Raw genomic sequence first — 17,003 nt, 5'->3', positions numbered from 1 at the left:
CCCCAAACCCAAAAGAAGAGAGAAACTGAGCATGTGGACTAATTAAAATGAGAAGTGAGAGAATCATTAACAAAGAGGCATTAGAGTACTAATTAATAAGAGAAGTATGTAACTTGTAGGAAATAAACACTAATCCCTTTGTTTGCTAGTATGACTCAATAAAACTCCAGGAAAATCATGTAGCCCACCCTTAAATACCAAAGTAATAACTGACCACATTTGAAAAAGAGACAGTCTTTATTACAAAAGTTTTATACAATGTAAATTATAAATACAGCCTTCACACAAAATGGCTTTTGTCAATGAAAAAAAGCTCGCCTTGTTACATTGGCAAGCCCAGAAAAAACTGGCACTGCAGCTGTTACAGTGACAAAACCTGATGTGAATATCAAGACCTGACAAATTCCTGCATACACATTGGGAAGAAAAAAATAATTCATTTTCTATGTGGAAAAAATTCCTCTCTATTCTCTTCAGGAGAAAGGTTAAACTACCAAATTATATAGCTCTCTTTAGAAGGAGTTACCGTTTGTTTCTTTCAATGAAAGCCACATTCAGAAGTACAGAGCAGACCTTCCTGCCATAGAAGACATCAATCCAAAAGTCTTTGTTCTTGTCACATGTCAGATGGAAACCCACATACTAAAAATAAGAAGTGTGCCTGTTATCAGATTACAACTACATTTCTTGTTTTCCAGTTTCAAAATAAAACCTTGAAGACTAGTCTGCATTCATTGATGCTACTTTTAAACAAAGGGAGGCCTTTTCATTCACAAATGAAGAGATGTCAAATTGAGAAATACCACAAGGACAGTACAGTCACAGGAATATGAATACATGTAAGTGCACATGCAGGGCAATTAGCACCTTTTTTTTTTCCAAGTGGCTCACAAACCATCTTGAAAATGATGGCTCACATTGCTAGAAGAAGTCCCTGAACAACACAGTGCTATGATTCTGATCCTACTAGCAATGGTCATTCTTAACTTTACACCAACATATAGAAAGAATTGAAGCTTTCTTGATTTTGAAAATAACTCGGAGGTGTGAAACTTTGCAGTGGACAGAATACCCTCAAATTCACAGGCTGTGTCTTTTTACCAGGATGCACCTTCAGGTTCCTCTTACAGTGAAGAATTAGCATTTAAAACAACACAGATTACATGGTAATACAGTGATTTGTTACTTAACAGGCTGCATAGAAAACATACATTTTAAATATTTATCCCCTAAGAAACAAGTAATAGCACTGTATACAGTTCTCTTTCATATCCAATAAAAAGTGCCATCAGTTTCTCAAGTAGTTCCATTTCATGGAATTCTGGAGGAGGTAATGATGTATTTACATAACGTTGCTATGTAGCTACCTTTAATTTCTTCTTCTTCGCTTTCATGACAGGTGGCAATGATATTTTGAAAGCAGTCCTGGAAAAAATACGGAAAAGCAACTGTCAGATACACTGAACATATTCCCACACCCACCCTTGAAACACAAAGGATAAACACTTACTCGCAGGTGCTGCAGATAGGACTGAAGTTGCAGAATACTGAAAAATCAAAGAATTGGCTTTCACTAAAACAGGTTATTGGAATGTAAGAAATCAGACTGTTAAATATTTATAAACTTACTTGACAAGCAGACGGAGCACACGTAGCCAATTTCAATGAGGTTGCGATGACAGAAGCAGGCAGCTCTGTAGTCAACGTGAACAGGAGGTGGAAGGACGAGCTGTGATCTCTGCTCTTGATCAGGGAGAAAAACCCACTGTAGGGACAGAGAGAAGTATTTTTGTGAATTGGGTTGGTATTCTTGTATTATCAGGTCAGTGGAGTGAATATTTCACATCAGACACATGAAGAACATTGAAGTGGTTTTTAAGTGACTTACCAACAAATACTGCAGAAGGGATGGCATGTGGGGCACTTTCAAATATATGCCACCTGTAATATCACAGGCCTGCAAAGCAGAGACCATGATCAGATTGTTCTTTGATGACATTAACAGGGCATTTAAAATATCCATGTACTGCACAAGGCCTGCATGACAAAACTGTCAGATCCACTGAACATATTTCCACACCCACTCTTGATTAAAGGAAAGAGCTGAAGAACGTGTTGAACTGTCTAGCATCAAGTATTTATGAGTTAATATAAATGGCAAATAAAAACAGCAAGTCTGTACCTGTTGTAGAAGACCTGAATCAGAGTCCAAGACACAGGCATCAATCAAAATACTCTGCAAGAGATGGCATGCATGACAAACAAATTTAGCCAAAACCCACACAGCCCTGTCATGTTACTGTCATGACTTGTTTCCATGATAAATGCACTATAAATTACGTAATCATAAGAGAAATTAACATTTGTGTTATCTTTACACAGAAATAAAAGATAATATAAATGGAAAAAAGGCCAGCTTCACCTGTTTCTGTGCTGCAAAGATGACATTCATGAAATTCATGTATTGCAATGCGCTGTCTTCTGCAGCTTTTATGACCTAAATACAAACTCAGACTTGTTAGCCTACATATATCACTGGATTTCAAGACTAAAAGAAAACTGTGACAGCAAAAGTTCTTACCAGAATCCTTGATTTAATTTCTTGATTGGCTAAGTATTAAAAAGAAAGAGAAATGCATCAGCACCTTGTTTAATAAGCACTCCTTTAATTCTGTGGCATATGACACCTCAGAATATACTGGATGTTAGAGCTAACAGGTCAGATAAAATATCTATATGAAACTATTTCCAGTCCCAGCAACAATTATCTCTGGGCTAATTCCTCTCAACCTCCAGCTATTCCAAGGAAATTCCAGTTACAGTTTATTTCCACACAAGAGAAAATCTCCCTAAGGATGTGGGCCACTGATCAAGTCCCATAACATTTTTAATGTAGGCAACTTCAAATGATCAAAATAAACCTCTACCTATTAGTGTCAATTTTGGAAATGGGGGTGTGTCCAAACATGTATATTTGTTTGTGTGTGTCCAAACACGTATATTTGTTTGCATGTGTATGTTATTCAGGTTAAAATATTTACTCAGTGTTGAAAACAGGAAAAGAGGTGTTACCTTTTAGGTCTTTGCCCATCTTGTTGATGTCTACATTAGCTGCAGTTAAGGAGTCTACATTCCATTCTTGGAAATAACTCCATGATCCACACCACACATTCACCACCTTGGCCAATGCACATTTTGACAAGCACAAGCCACAGTTATCAGGCAAATGTTTCAGTTTTAGTATTATAACAAAAGAAGAACAGTGAAAGTTAGTATTATAAGAAACAGTGTTAAGAACACATAAAGGCTTTGAAGATTCTGTAATCAAAAGGATACAACAAAGTGCTTTAGCAAGTGATCCTGCTAACAGGGTTTCTGTTTGCTGGCCCTTCATGTCAGCTGCAACACAAGAAAAAGTGCAGAAGTTACTTTTATATATAAAAGCAGCTACTGAACCTAACAATACAAAATACTGCACATTTTTATCTTTGGCAAATAATACTAATGCAGAGGGCTGAAGTGTCAAACATAATAAACTCATCTACTTTAAGCATATTAAAATTCATATGCTGAAAACAGAGGACATTTCTGCAACTCCTTGACAGTCAAAGTGTTTTCCAATTCTGCATATAAAACCTAGAATATTCTTCTCCTTACTCTTTGTCATGAGGTCTTTAATCTCTTCTGCAATTGCATCATTTATTGCTGTTAATAATTCATATTTTCCATCCTTGCTGCCAGAGGAGTTCGATTCCATGGAAGGGCCTGCCTCTCCAAAGGGATCTGCAGCAGCCCAACGCTTCCCAGGGTACAGGAAACGGCTGAAACAGAGGGAAAACAAAGTATTCGTGTAAGAAAAAATGTTATAAATGAATCAACTGCAGATAACAATACTCTGAAGTTTAATTTAAAATCCTTTTAATACTTTAGGCATTAATGAGGCTGTGTAAGGCAGGTGACCTAAAACTGGAGTAAAACCCACATTCAGCTCCCTCCCTTTGAGACATCTCTTAAGTGATCTGGTGAAGTTCTTTGGCTGCACTTGGGGGTAAATCCTGAGACTCACAAACATCTGGCAGTAAAAACATCCCCTAAACAGGGAACTTCTGTCATTTGCATTGCTCCACTCCACACATATCTACCATTCTCTCTGTGTATTTTTAAGTCTATTTAAACCTCCCTTCTGTCTTCTTTCTGTTGCTTTGTAAGTCATTAAGGTTCCTTCCTACTTAGTTTCAGCTAATTTCTTTTTTAAGGCTACTGATACATTACACACTTTTAACTTGGTTTCTTGCCATCAAACAAGAAAATCGGGAGACAGATCAGGAAACTGGAAACCTTCACACTGTTCAGAAGCAGCTCTACCTTTCCTGGGTGTGACTTGCTATTACAGCGAGTTTGTTGGTGCGATTCATGAGCAGGTGGGAGTTCCCCAGCACCATCACTGCATCGATGCATTTCGACAGCGTGAACTGCTGGAAAAAAGAGCAGAGCAGATGTAGCACAGTAACATATACAGAGAAGCAATTCAGAAGTAATCTGTGAAATGACTGCAGTTTAAAAAGCTAAATTTGAAGATGCAGAAAGAGTTTTTGCTGTTAAAAAAGCTCTAATGAATACTGCATAGCTATTTCAAAAGGTATTACGATACCCATTATACCTGCTTTAGCAGACAATATTAGCACAGTTCAGAAGTCGAAGAAAATGATAGTTTCCCCCAGAAATGGCCATCAGCAGTGCCAGCGCCCAAAGGCCGTACCTCAGCCTCTCCCAGGGCCCTCTTCCCCCACCAGATGGGGTTGGTGTCGAGGACGATGATCAGCAGGCTCAGCTCATCATCTGCAAAGGGAGCGCACAGCGGCGTCACTGCGGGCCCCGCAGAGCGGTGAAGCCCCGGGGCCCCGCTCTCGACCTCTGCTTCCCCGCGAGCAGCCCGAGCCCCGCCGCCGCACCCCCAAACCCGTCCGGAGCACCCGCAGACCCCGCCGGGCCGCCCCGGCCGCGCTCACCCGCGCTCATCGCTCCGGCCGGGCAGCAGCGGCTGCGGCGCCCGTGGATGACGCCCGGGGCCGGCGCTCCGCATCCGGGCACGCCCCGGCCGGGCCTCCCCACGCCCCGGCGCGGCGGGCGGAGCGCGGCGCGGCGGCGATGAGCACGGACGGTAACGGGGGCGGCGATGGGCACGGACGGTAACGGGGGCGCGGGGCAGCCCCGGGAGCCGCCGGGCCGGGCCGGGCCAGGCCTGATATTCCCCGTTCCCTTTCAGACTTGATCGAGACGTTCAGGGCGCAGCTGAGGGACGACCCCGATGTCGCCTCGGCCGTGGCCGCCATCCGAGCGCTGCTGGGATTCCTCAAGCAGGACCGAGGTGGGCCCGGGTGCCCCCGGCGGGGCGCGGAGCCCCGGCTGTCCCCAGGGCGAGCCCCTGACCGCGCGTCTCTGCCTCCCCTCAGGAGAGACCATCCAGGGCCTGCGGAACAGCCTGCGGGACGCCATCGACACCCTGTCGCGGGTGGACTCCTCGGTGGCCGTGTCCTCCGGCGGGGAGCTCTTCCTGCGCTTCATCAGCCTCACCTCGCTGGAGTACTCGGTAAGGGCCGCCCGCCCGACCCCGCTGCGGCGGCTGCGGGAGCCTGCGGCCGCTCAGCCCGCACCCCGCTCTTTGCCAGGACTACTCCAAGTGCAAAGAAATCATGATCGAGCGCGGGGAGATCTTCCTGGCCAAAGTGTCTCTGTCGAGGAATAAAATCGCCAAGCTGTGTCACCCTTTCATCAGAGACGGTGCTGTGAGTAGGCCGGGGCGGGGGCGCTGCTGTTGCGGGCAGGGAGGGAGGAACAGGAGGGGAGAGGAGTCTGATGGGGGATTCTGCACAACCTTGTCATGCACAGCAAGCCAGGACAAAAATCAAGGTTTCCCGAGGCTCAGCAAAAGTAATGTGTGAATTTTTTTGGTCCTGGCAGCGAATACTGACACATGCCTACTCCAGGGTGGTCCTCAGGGTGTTGGAAGCAGCCGTGGAGGCCAAGAAGCGATTCAGTGTTTATGTTACTGAGTCACAGCCAGATGAAGCAGGGTGAGTATTCATTAATTTGGGGTTTATCTTGGTTTACAGGGTAAGTTACAGCTACTGTTCAACTTGCCCTGCCCTAAGAAAAGCTGCTAGGCTTGGTTGGGGCATTTTAAATGGCAAGTGTCATTCATATCACATTATTCTGGACAAGTGAAAAAAATCTAAAAAATATTGGTAATTAACTTTCTGTAACTTGATATCCTAATTAGTATTATCTAGGTTTTCCTCAAAGGTTGACAGTCTTTTGGTCAGTGCAAGGCAACCTATTTTTCCCTTGGGAGATGGGATACAAGTGCTTTAAAACTGTCTCTTTAAAAAGTAGGCTAAAATAATCAGTATTATGCTAATCATAGCAAAGTACAATATACAGCTAACAATGTCATTTAAAGATGCCAAATAATTCCTTCAGAGCAAATGTTGTGTAAGTGAAGGAGTTAACCCTGCACACTGGGTAATACATGTCATTAACAACATGTAACAATTCCTTCCATTTCAATACAATAACTCATTTTCTGTTCTACCAGCAATGGAATGGGGGCAGTCACAGGCTTCAGTCTTTCAGACAATATTTTCCTATTATTGTCTTTAAAAAAATAACTGTTACAGTCCAAATGTTTTATTTAAAGGCAAAAAATGGCAAAAGCCCTGAGGAAGCTGAACATTCCTGTGACTGTGATTCTGGATGCAGCAGTTGGGTAAGTCTGAACATAAATTTTGATATTTTTCATCACAATTTCATTTTGACAGCAAGACAAAATAACCTTACATGTGAGCAGCTTGTTCAAACCCCAGAGATATTACTTAGTTTGTCAAAGTCACCCAACAGGCCAAACGAGTTACAGCTTTAGGTGCACAATTAGACTGTGTCAGCTACAACACAAGCATTTGATTTTGCCTGTTGGAATGGAAGTAAGAACCAGACCTAAGAACTTGTACAGATCTGTAAAAGAGAACTGAGGTGCTAAACAAAGAAGCCACTTTTTTTTTCCTAATTTGCATCATTGTTATCATTTTGTGGTTTCTTAAGGTATTTGCTAAATAAGCACTTAGTACAAGTCCAATACATGAGAAAAATATCAGCTACAATAAATCTGAACATTCCTAATTAGAGTTCAGCTTCTTCCAGCTTTTACACAGTTGCCAGGGTCAGCTATGGCAGGGGAAGAAAAGGCTACTTAATATTCCTGCAGGGAAGGAGATGAAATCTCACACCAAGGATGTGTAGCAGCATGTGGACTCACACAAGGTGGATGGAACTAGTGCAGAAAATGGAAAGATTGTTCGAATTGCTCATTTCTGTTCTGTTCAGCAAGTCATTTTTCCTATTACCCAGCAATGCTTGGATTTTTTTCTCCCCTTTTAACAGCTACATTATGGAGAAAGTGGACCTGGTGTTAGTTGGTGCTGAAGGTGTAGTTGAAAGTGGAGGCATTATCAACAAGGTAATGCGAGTTTCTTACATCATTCTGTACACTCTTTTAAAAGTTTGGTTGGACTTTTAAAAGTTTGGTTTCTCTGAAGCATTTAAAGCTTTTTGAGAAACCTCTTCCATTTGGATTTTATCCAGTAAATGCCTGTTAATTATTGGAAGCTGGGCAATATTTTCAGGCAAGCACTGAGTCTGCAATGTTGTTTTCCATCTGTCTCCACAGATTGGCACCAATCAAATTGCTGTGTGTGCCAAAGCCCAGAATAAGCCATTTTATGTGGTAGCAGAAAGTTTCAAGTTTGTCAGACTCTTCCCTCTCAATCAGCAGGACGTCCCTGACAGGTTTAAGGTGAGAGAAATTCAACTTCCATCTTACCCAGCTAAGGTGCACACTGCTGTGCCTGTGAAAAATTGTCTTCTAAGCATCTCTGACTATCTGGATCTCTCTGCTGTGGTTTATTTTGGGGTTGCTCCATGGTAGAGGCACCAAACAGCCATAATTTGTCCTGATACTGGTACTCTGTTCCTAAAGCAGTTCCTTTAGGGCACAGGAGCAGCTGAGGGTAAGAAACAGTTAAACCAACAAACTCCAGAATGACAAATTGTACTTTTTACACAAGATAAAAGAGCTGAGGCCAAGGTGGCCCCGTCTGTGCACTTGACTTCTTTCAGTTTTAGCACAAACACCTGCTTGAGGCTGTAGCACTGCTCTTGCCCAAAAGAGGATTGAACTTAGAGTTGTGCAGTAACTGATGGTCTCTGTTTCCTTCTAGTACAAAGCAGACACTCTGAAAACAAGTCAGAACCTGAAAGAGGAGCACCCCTGGATTGACTACACCTCCCCATCCCTGATCACTCTGCTGTTCACAGACCTGGGGGTGCTGACTCCCTCCGCTGTCAGTGATGAACTCATTAAACTCTACCTGTAACTCAGAGACTCCTGCACAGGATGTGTCATCTCCAGGGACTGCCAGGGTTCTAAGAACTCGGAGGATGATACATGAACGTGCCAAGGAAATGCCATGAGAAGGATTAACATAATTATGGACCACTGTTGAAAAAAATCCCAAAGTTATGACAGCTTCTAAAGGCCACAACTAAATTATTTTAGAGAGGGATGGATTATTTTGATACTGTAAAATAAAATCCCTTATGGTGTATCCAGACTCACTCTGAGGTTTGCTGTTACTGATCTGTGGTGTGTACTTGAAAAAACCAAAATGAAAACATGCACAGGGCTGCTGATGGAACCCTGCAGCTCCTGCCACCCCAGAGTGGTGCTTTTAGCTTTGTTCTCAACAACTGCAGGCTCTGTGTCTTTAGGGATGCCAGGTCTCTCTGTGAAGAAATTAGATCAGCTTTGTTCTCGTTTTATAGAGGTATTTTGTTCTCTTCTTTTTATAGAAATCCAGTTTTATTGAAATAAGCAGTGTTTTAATGTAAAAATGTGGTTAGAGTAACTGTCAGCCTTCAGACTCTGTGTCCTCAACAGTTTCTGCTTTGAGCCTGTGGTTGCCTGTTAGTTTCTTCTCAAACTCTTCTTCACTAATTTTTCCCTTTTTTAATCTTTTCAAGAGTCTTGTGTCATTCAGCAGCTCTTCCATATCCTCATCTTCAATATCAGAGCCCTGTTGGAAGTTGAAAACAACAAATTAAACACAACACCAAAGAGTTTTCATTGTACACAGTTGAACACAAGAGAAGAGTACAAGTCAGAATTTGCCAGAAATACCCAAGCAGGAAATAATATTCACTTCCTAAGGAAACTGTAACTCTCAGCTACATTTGCTGAAAATTGACAAAAGCACCCTCAGGCCATAATTCTGCACCTCTGAGAAATAAAAATCCTATTACTGACCAGCATCAGTGCTGAGAAGTTGTTTTAGTGTTTGGCTTCAAAAACCTCTATCATTTTTTTAAGCTTTGCTTGTCCAAGTCCTAAAATGTTATTTCACAGCCATCAGTTCCACCACACTAAAATCCCAGGGGCTCTGCCATTGGCACAGAAATCACTTCAGTTTAAGGGAAAGGACACAGTTACCTCTTCACGCCTCCTTTTAGCTGTTACTTTCTTTTTCTTCTCCCTCTTGGCTTTCTGCTTTGACCATGCTTTGTTCTTTACAAATTTCTTTTTCCCTTGATTTTCCTCTCTTTCTTTTCTTTGTTCTTCTAATTTCTTTTGTCTCTGTTTTTCTCTGTTTTTATCCTTAAATGAAATGGAGTCTGTATTGACAGTGACTGGAGTAAAGTCTGGAAAACATTTTCCTCTTAGTTCAGGCATCTTTGGCATTTTTAACAATGCAAAACCTCTGGCAAGACTGGCAAAATCCAGATCTGTTGAAACAAAGATTATCGAGTCAGTTTCCTGCTGGATAAAAAGTTAATTTAGCTGAAAGGAAAAAAAAAGTATACATTATTTTAAAGTATTGTTTGCACTCTATACCTTAATACTGGCAACAATACTAAGTCACTTTTATTTCTGCTTTTATCAGTTTGGTCAAGCTCCACATTGAAATGTTTTATTTTGAAACAAGATGCTTGAAAAAAAAATAATCTGATGGTGCTGGAAGTGAATGTGAGATCAAAAATCAGAAGCTGAAGCTTTTGGACAACACCACTATGCTTTTGTTGTCTGAGAAAAACAGTGAGAGGCCCCAGCCCTGCTGGGAATTACCTTTGATCCGGAAGATCAGGTTACATTCATGTTTGGCATAGGCCTGGACATAGGACACAAAGGCTTTCATCCCTTTCTCAAACACTGCCCTGTCAGCCAGGGCCATGGACTTCAGCTTGGGGAGAAGATCCAGCACATTTGGCTGTGGTTTCATTTCCTGCATGGGACACTGGCAACCAGAAAATAAACAACAAAACCAAAAATTCAACCAAATGATGTGGAATGCACTGTGAAACCTCAAACTCACCCTTCTTGCCCAGCTAATCCTCAGTCAGGTGTGAGCCTCTTTCCCTTTGGGCACTCCAACACACGAGTGCTGAGCGCTGAGTGTTGCTGACCATCAGCCCCACACAGCAGCTCCCAGCCCAGCAGAGTTCTCACACTGCAGCTCCACAGAGACAACAGCTTCATCTCCTGCCTCACCAAGCTCTGCTCTCACTAGGAGGCCTCCAGAGAACTCACACAATGGATCCCTCACAGGCAGGAGCAGGCATGGCAGACTGCAGGAGTTGTAAGCAAAGAGCAGAGAGGCTGCAGGGTGTGAGCTGCTGGTGGCAGGGCTGGGGCAGGACCGTAAGCCAGCACTGCCCTCCTGCAAATGCTCAATTTACACCCCTAGGAACAAAAGGCCTTTCCTTACTCATTGCATGTGCCTCTTACAAACCTAGTGGGTAACACTGGAGATGTATTTCATGTTCCAGCTGCATTTGGTGATTAATAAGCAGCTCTTGTCTTTTAATTCTGCACCTCTGCTAAAACATTACCCACGTGTATGACCCCAAGTTCTACAAATTCAGATTTCAAAGCTCCTATCAGTAAGTCTGTGCCCTTGCTCTTTCCTGCTTTGGGGTAGAATAAAAGCCTGCTCACCTTTTGGTTGATTGAGAGGAAGTTAATGTAGGATTCTTCCATGGGAAGCAGAAACACCAGAGCGCTGCCCACGTTGCCGATCCGCGCCGTGCGGCCGCAGCGATGCACAAAGGCACTGAAAGAGCCCAGCAGAGACTCAGCTGGCTTTGGAAGCACTGGGCAGCAAAAGGGCAAATCTTGTGGGATGGAAAACACTAAACTGAACCAAGAGGAATTAGCAAAGGGTAACACAAGAGGCAGGTGGCAATCCCACTCAATTGTTAGGCTAAAGCAAGGGCCTAAAGCAAGTGAAGTTCAAGCAAGTTGGAGGAAGAATTATGACAATAAAAGTTAAAATCTATGGAAAAGCTCCTTTCCTGTGAGTTTTCAATGTACCATTCCTTGAGAGCTCAGTCCCTGCTCTCATCTCTGTTCTCCTTCACCCCAGTGTCACCTCTCACTCTCTCTGATATTCTCACACAAAGCCTTACCCCAGAGCCACCTCTGCACACAGATGTGACAATCATGCCCTGACTGACACCTACACACCACAAAGTCACTGCAATTCAGCAGTGACAACAAAACCTGCACTGTTTCAGCCTCCCTTGCTCCTGCATTATTTTGTGTGTTCTCTCAGATTAACCCCCAGGAAGTGATTAGATGTGTTTTATGCAGGCTTTTTGTTCCTAACTGAGACCTGAACAGCACAGAAAGAAAAGATCACACAGAAAGGAAAAGGATCTCAGGATGTGAAGTTGTACCTGGCACTGCTGGGTGGGTCATACTGCAACACCCAGTGCACTTCTGGAATGTCAATGCCACGAGCCATCACATCTGTGCACACCAAAATGCCCCTAGGAAGAAGGAAAAGTGTATTTTCATTACATGTATTTTCATTACATTTCATTACATTCATTTCATTTGAGAAGAGCCAGCCTCCTCACAGCTGTGTGTTCTGCACCTTCACTGGAGAGTGAGGAACAAAACACTAAAACATTTGGGGTTTTTTAAGAGACAAAATATAAGGTAATTGCAGCTTCCACCAACTAAAATTCTACATAACATTATGAAAATTATTGTGATTTATATTACATTTCTAAGACAAATCAAGTCCCCATTAAAAATTCATATTTTATACCAGCACTGCATCCACCACAGCTGAATGTACTATAATAAATGTTTAAATAAAAGACTTAAGACTTGAGTGACAATTTTAGCAGAACTGCCATGCTGTTATTTTCAACAACTGTTCTTACAATCTGCTGGTAATTATTTTTCTCATAATATAAAAAGCTAAAACTCGGGTCCCATGCAATAACAAAAATGACAGTTGATGAGGCAAGAGTTTCTTAACAGCATCCTGCAAAGCTGCCAAAGAACATTTCCCTGTGGGCAGGTCACAGCAGTGTTGGTCTTGCCATGTTCTTGTTCATACACCAACAAAGGAACATCCTGGTTTCCACTCTGGTTGCTAATCAAGAAAAACTTATTTTTTGCTATCATTTGTTTAAACATCAGGGCTAATGTGTGATTGTAGCAAGTGACAGTGCAGTGTGCTCACCTCCTGTGCTGCCACATGGATTATCTGAAGTAGGGTACAGATATTCCAGTCTCATTTTCCCTTTGGTTTTGGTCACATTTTGTGATATCATCAATACACTCAGAACCAGCCTGGAGCATCCTTCACCTGAGCCATCCTTCCACACCAAGCAGCAGCAGCAGCAGCAGCAGAGCAGTCAGACACAACCACCTCCCCCTCACTGCTCAGCCATTCCCACGTTCTCACCCCGGGAGCTTCCGAAACTCCGTGAAAATCTTGTTTCGCTTGTGCTTCATCTTCCCATGGATGCTCATTATTTTCACCTGCTTAATTAAGGATTCCAGAGCCTTCCCATAGTATTCCACACAGGCACATGTGCTGTAGTGATAAAGACAGGCATAAAGCAAAAGGTTTTGCTGCATTTTTAATCAGGTTTAATCAAGCTAGAGTTTCCCAAGCTCTTTCAAAAACATACACTATTTTTATTTAAATATGCACATAATTTTTACAATTAACATATAATCATCTATAATGTCTTACTTTAAAAATGCATAACATTTGTGTTTTGCTTAATAACACAATCCTGACATGAAGCAATGATTAATCTCTTTTTAGGCACTATATTCTAAAATATAGTGCCTAACAGCTCTCAAAATTAATCACTTTGAAAACAGTTGTGTCCTTTGCAACAAAGGGCAGAGTTTTGGAATTTGGGTAATGAAACACCAAACTGTTCTCACAATGAAACACAAACAGAATTACCTGAAAAAGACCAGATGCTTTTCCTGTTTGTGCTGCCGAAGAAAATGCACCAGCTGGTTAAATTTCTCATCTGCCTTGCAGATCTAAAAAATGCAAAAGAAAGACATAAGAAAATGGACTTTGGCTCTCCTGTTAACATGATCCTAAGTGGCCAAGACTTAAAATCTTATTGACAGGAGCAGGAAGAAAGGAGTCAGGGGGCTCAGTCAGAGCCCAGGCTCACACCATGTAGAAGTTCTCCAGGCGTGTTGGGGTTTTCTGGGTGTTGCTGGCTGCCACCCCCTTCTCCTTGACCGAGATGCGCACGGGGTTCCGCAGCCCTGCCCTCACCAGGTTCTCCAGCTCCTGGGTCTGGGTGGCTGAGAACAGACCTGTCCTCCTCTGCTTGGGCAAAAAGTCCAGAATGGCATTCAGGCTGCAAGGAAGCACAGGGAAAATGGAACTGTCCCAAAACTTCCCTCAGGAAGAGCTTAAATCGCTGGAAAGGAGTTTAGGCTTTGTTATCACATGTCAAACTGCTACTGAAATGATTACCTTAACTCTGAGAGAAAGAGAGGTAAGCTCTCACCTCTCTTTCTCTCAGAAAGACAGAGAAAAGAGAGATCAAAGCTTATTGGTTAAAGTGTTTTAAGCCATTCTGAAGTGTGAATAATGATATTTATTAATAGAGATAGGCTAACATACATCTCAACAAAGGAAATTCCATATTCACTGAGGCTCCACATTTCCTGATTCTCCTCCCCCTTAGCAACTGCTTTGTGTAATTAAAGAGCAAAGATGAAAAAACAAATTCAGAAATTTCAAAAAACAGAACAAATTAACTTTGGAGGCCACTGCAGACCACGGTCACTCACATCCATCACACATCAATTCATTTAAAACTGCAGAAGAACCAAGAATTTAAAACCAAGAAGAACCAAGAGGACGAACCAAGAAAGAACCAATTATTTCAATACCTGGCTTCAAAGCCCATATCTAGGAGTCTGTCTGCTTCATCCAACACCAGCACATCCAGAGCCTTGACACAGCTGGCCAGGTCCAGCCCCTCTGCTTTCCTCCTGAACAGATCCTCCAGGCGGCCCGGGGTGGCCACGATGATGTTGCCCCTGTTGGTGCAGACACAGAAAAATCCCCTCACTCAGGGGGAGCAGTCTGGGAGAACTCCTGGCATTGTTCCCACAGCACAGCCCTGCCCTGCATTCTTTAGTAATGCAATTGCATTTTATCACTTTTAACTGCACCCCCATGTTTCAATGGCATGGGGGGAATGCCCAGGTGAAAGCACATCCCTGTGGCAATAGAAGTTTAGAAAATAAACAGCAAGTATGGAAAGCAGCTATCGCTGCAGGAATATTTGGTACCTCCATGCAAAAGCCAGGGGCAAATAGGATTCCTTCAAAACTCCATCATCAGCATCAGCACCAAACAATTCCAGGAAATTAATGAGCAGGGAGAAGTGAAATATCCACTGAAGGCACTTTTCAGCTCTGTTCTTCACCCAAACAGCAGATAAATGGTGCTGATGTCACATAAGGGCTGCACCTCACTCCAGGAACAGACCCCACAATCTCCCAGCTCACCCCAAAAGATTCTGGCACCATCATCCCCTTCCAGCAGCAGCAGGAGCACAGCTCTGGGCTGAGAACCCTGACAAGGAGAAAACCACAGCTCTGAGACACTGACAAACAAACACACAACTCACCCATGCTCCTTGAACTTCTCAACATCTTCCATGGGGTTCCTCCCACCAATGAGAAGAATCTGACTGAAACAGTAAAACAGAAAGATTTGGGTCATCTGGAAGTTTTGCTGGTTCACCAGGGACAGAAGGAATTGTGGTCATGGAAGTGCTGAAGTTCACCCACCTGAACATGGGGAAGTGTTTTGTGAAATGTGACAGCACCTCATCAATCTGAATGGCCAACTCCCTGGTTGGGGTGATAATTATAGCTCCAACCTGAAAAACAGGATTTTGTAGGGAGAAAAAATAGAAGTATTTGGGCAGAATCCTCCCTTTCAAGCTAAGTGAATATGAACCACGATTTTGAGCCTGGTTTCAGACAAAACATTTCCACAGAAATACAATAAAGTATAAAAAAAAATCCAAAAAATGTCTATGAAAGACTTTCATGTGTAAAATATGTGTAAAGATATGTGTAAGACTTTCATGTGTATCAATGTGTAAAATATCTCTGCTGAAAGAGCAGCATCTAATAATGACATTCAACAGTGAAATGAAGTTTCCTGCATAGTAAAATGTATTCAAGGTCAATGGATGCTAAAGAGGATTCAATCTCACTTGCAGTGTATCAGTGTATTCCATATTTTGGGACATTTTTCTAACAGCTCAGAACCCTGTTCTGTTCATGCCAGAGAAAAAGCTGTACCTAAGTGCAATGAGAGCACCCCAATTTTATTTTCAGTTTTTACACAGTTTATCGTTGCTGAGCACACAGTCACTCTGTGTGTAGGCAATTTTCCTTATGGATATTTTCTCGAAGTTCTCAAATCTTATTGGCACATCATAAAAATAAACTCAGTACTGAATATTTAAATCTCACCTGCATTTTCTTTAACTTTTCTTCCCGTCTGAGAAGAATTTCCAGGATGGGAATCACAAACGCCAAGGTTTTCCCACTGCCTGTGACCTGTGAGAGTGGGAACAGCGTCAGCCCTCCCTCAGCTCCAGAGACAAGGCTGGAAAAGAAGGAGCTGCAGGAAGGAAAAGCACTCACCGCTTCTGCAGCCACATCTTTGTTACTCATGAACAGCGGGATGGTCGCAGACTGAAAAAAGAGAAGCACCACATGAGCAGGTGAGGCGCTGGTAAATCTCACAGATGTGAAAACTCCTCCGACACATCAGAGCTCGCTGTGAACATCACCCAGGCAGCGCCGGTGGCAGAGTCACGGATGCGGCTTCAGGACGCGGTGAGTGCTGCGACCGCCACCGGCCCCGGCGCTCCTGACACCGCCCGCGCCCTCCTTCCCCATCCCGGCCGCCCCTTCCCCGGCCGTGCCGCGGGGCCCCGCACCTGCACCGGGGTCATTTGGTGGAAGCGGAGCTCCCGCAGCGCCCGCAGCACGCCCGGGCTCAGCGGCACCGGCAGCGAGCTCCAGCTGCCCTCAGTCACCGCCTCCATCTTGGCCGCGGTGTCACCGTCCCGCCGCTCCCCCGCACCGGGGCCAACGCGGCGGCGCTCGGCGGAAACACAACCGCGGCACCTCCCGTTCCGCGCAACATCAGTTCCGCCGCGCCCCGCCCCCGCGGGGGAAAACAAAACTTCGGATTTAACCAAAAATTCCCATTTTTATGGCGAGCTGCCTATCGCAGTGAGTACTTCTGCGGGTCTTAGAGCAGCGCTGTGCCACCTGAGTACCCTAAAGCTAAGATGTAGGTTCAGAGCTACCTGATATTCATTCTACCTGCCCCCAAAGCTGGATGGACTCTGGATAAATTCCTGATATTTTAAGAAAGCAGGGAACACAGAATCGTTAGGATGGAGAAAACTCTGGAGTCATCCAGTCTGAGCCCCCTGCCCAGGCAGAGTCATCTGGAGCAGGAGACACAGAACACACCCAGGTGGGTTTGGAATATCTGCACAGAGGGAGAATGCAGTGGGCAGCTCCAGTGCTCGTATCACATTGATATGGAACTTCTTGTGGTTCAGTTTATGGC

The 17,003-nt window shown here is 43.7% G+C and overlaps 3 protein-coding genes across 5 annotated transcripts; 1 reads left to right on the top strand and 2 right to left on the bottom strand.

The window, feature by feature from the left end:
* Nucleotides 1-218: 218 nt before the first annotated feature.
* Nucleotides 219-5,103, bottom strand: GTF2H3 (general transcription factor IIH subunit 3). Of its 2 annotated transcripts, none has more exons than XM_066561951.1 (13): nt 5,010-5,103; nt 4,760-4,839; nt 4,366-4,475; nt 3,658-3,821; nt 3,337-3,399; nt 3,073-3,102; nt 2,582-2,610; nt 2,423-2,497; nt 2,183-2,236; nt 1,889-1,957; nt 1,630-1,765; nt 1,511-1,547; nt 219-1,425 (listed from the first exon to the last, which is right to left on the bottom strand). In XM_066561951.1, exons 1-13 carry the CDS (start codon nt 5,017-5,019, stop codon nt 1,356-1,358), a joined length of 927 nt encoding a protein of 308 aa, XP_066418048.1. In that variant the 5' UTR covers nt 5,020-5,103; the 3' UTR covers nt 219-1,355. The 2 variants fall into 2 exon arrangements, with proteins under 2 accessions (XP_066418048.1, XP_066418049.1); XM_066561952.1 differs by having other exon boundaries at nt 4,366-4,472.
* On the top strand, nt 5,099-8,666 carry EIF2B1 (eukaryotic translation initiation factor 2B subunit alpha). Of its 2 annotated transcripts, none has more exons than XM_066561955.1 (9): nt 5,099-5,189; nt 5,267-5,368; nt 5,454-5,590; nt 5,670-5,786; nt 5,962-6,074; nt 6,698-6,766; nt 7,438-7,513; nt 7,724-7,849; nt 8,274-8,666. In XM_066561955.1, exons 1-9 carry the CDS (start codon nt 5,177-5,179, stop codon nt 8,427-8,429), a joined length of 909 nt encoding a protein of 302 aa, XP_066418052.1. In that variant the 5' UTR covers nt 5,099-5,176; the 3' UTR covers nt 8,430-8,666. The 2 variants fall into 2 exon arrangements, with proteins under 2 accessions (XP_066418052.1, XP_066418050.1); XM_066561953.1 differs by having other exon boundaries at nt 5,100-5,161.
* On the bottom strand, nt 6,732-16,477 carry DDX55 (DEAD-box helicase 55). Its single transcript, XM_066561950.1, has 14 exons — nt 16,360-16,477; nt 16,061-16,111; nt 15,887-15,973; nt 15,191-15,282; nt 15,028-15,090; nt 14,282-14,431; nt 13,551-13,740; nt 13,326-13,408; nt 12,810-12,941; nt 11,785-11,877; nt 11,045-11,159; nt 10,175-10,343; nt 9,542-9,834; nt 6,732-9,128 (listed from the first exon to the last, which is right to left on the bottom strand). Exons 1-14 carry the CDS (start codon nt 16,465-16,467, stop codon nt 8,964-8,966), a joined length of 1,791 nt encoding a protein of 596 aa, XP_066418047.1. The 5' UTR covers nt 16,468-16,477; the 3' UTR covers nt 6,732-8,963.
* Between the last annotated feature and the right edge of the window lie 526 nt (nt 16,478-17,003).

The sequence above is a fragment of the Molothrus aeneus genome, chromosome 18, assembly GCF_037042795.1.
Source record: "Molothrus aeneus isolate 106 chromosome 18, BPBGC_Maene_1.0, whole genome shotgun sequence".
Taxonomy (NCBI): Eukaryota; Metazoa; Chordata; class Aves; order Passeriformes; family Icteridae; genus Molothrus; species Molothrus aeneus.
This window is presented reverse-complemented; position numbering and strand designations above follow the sequence as displayed.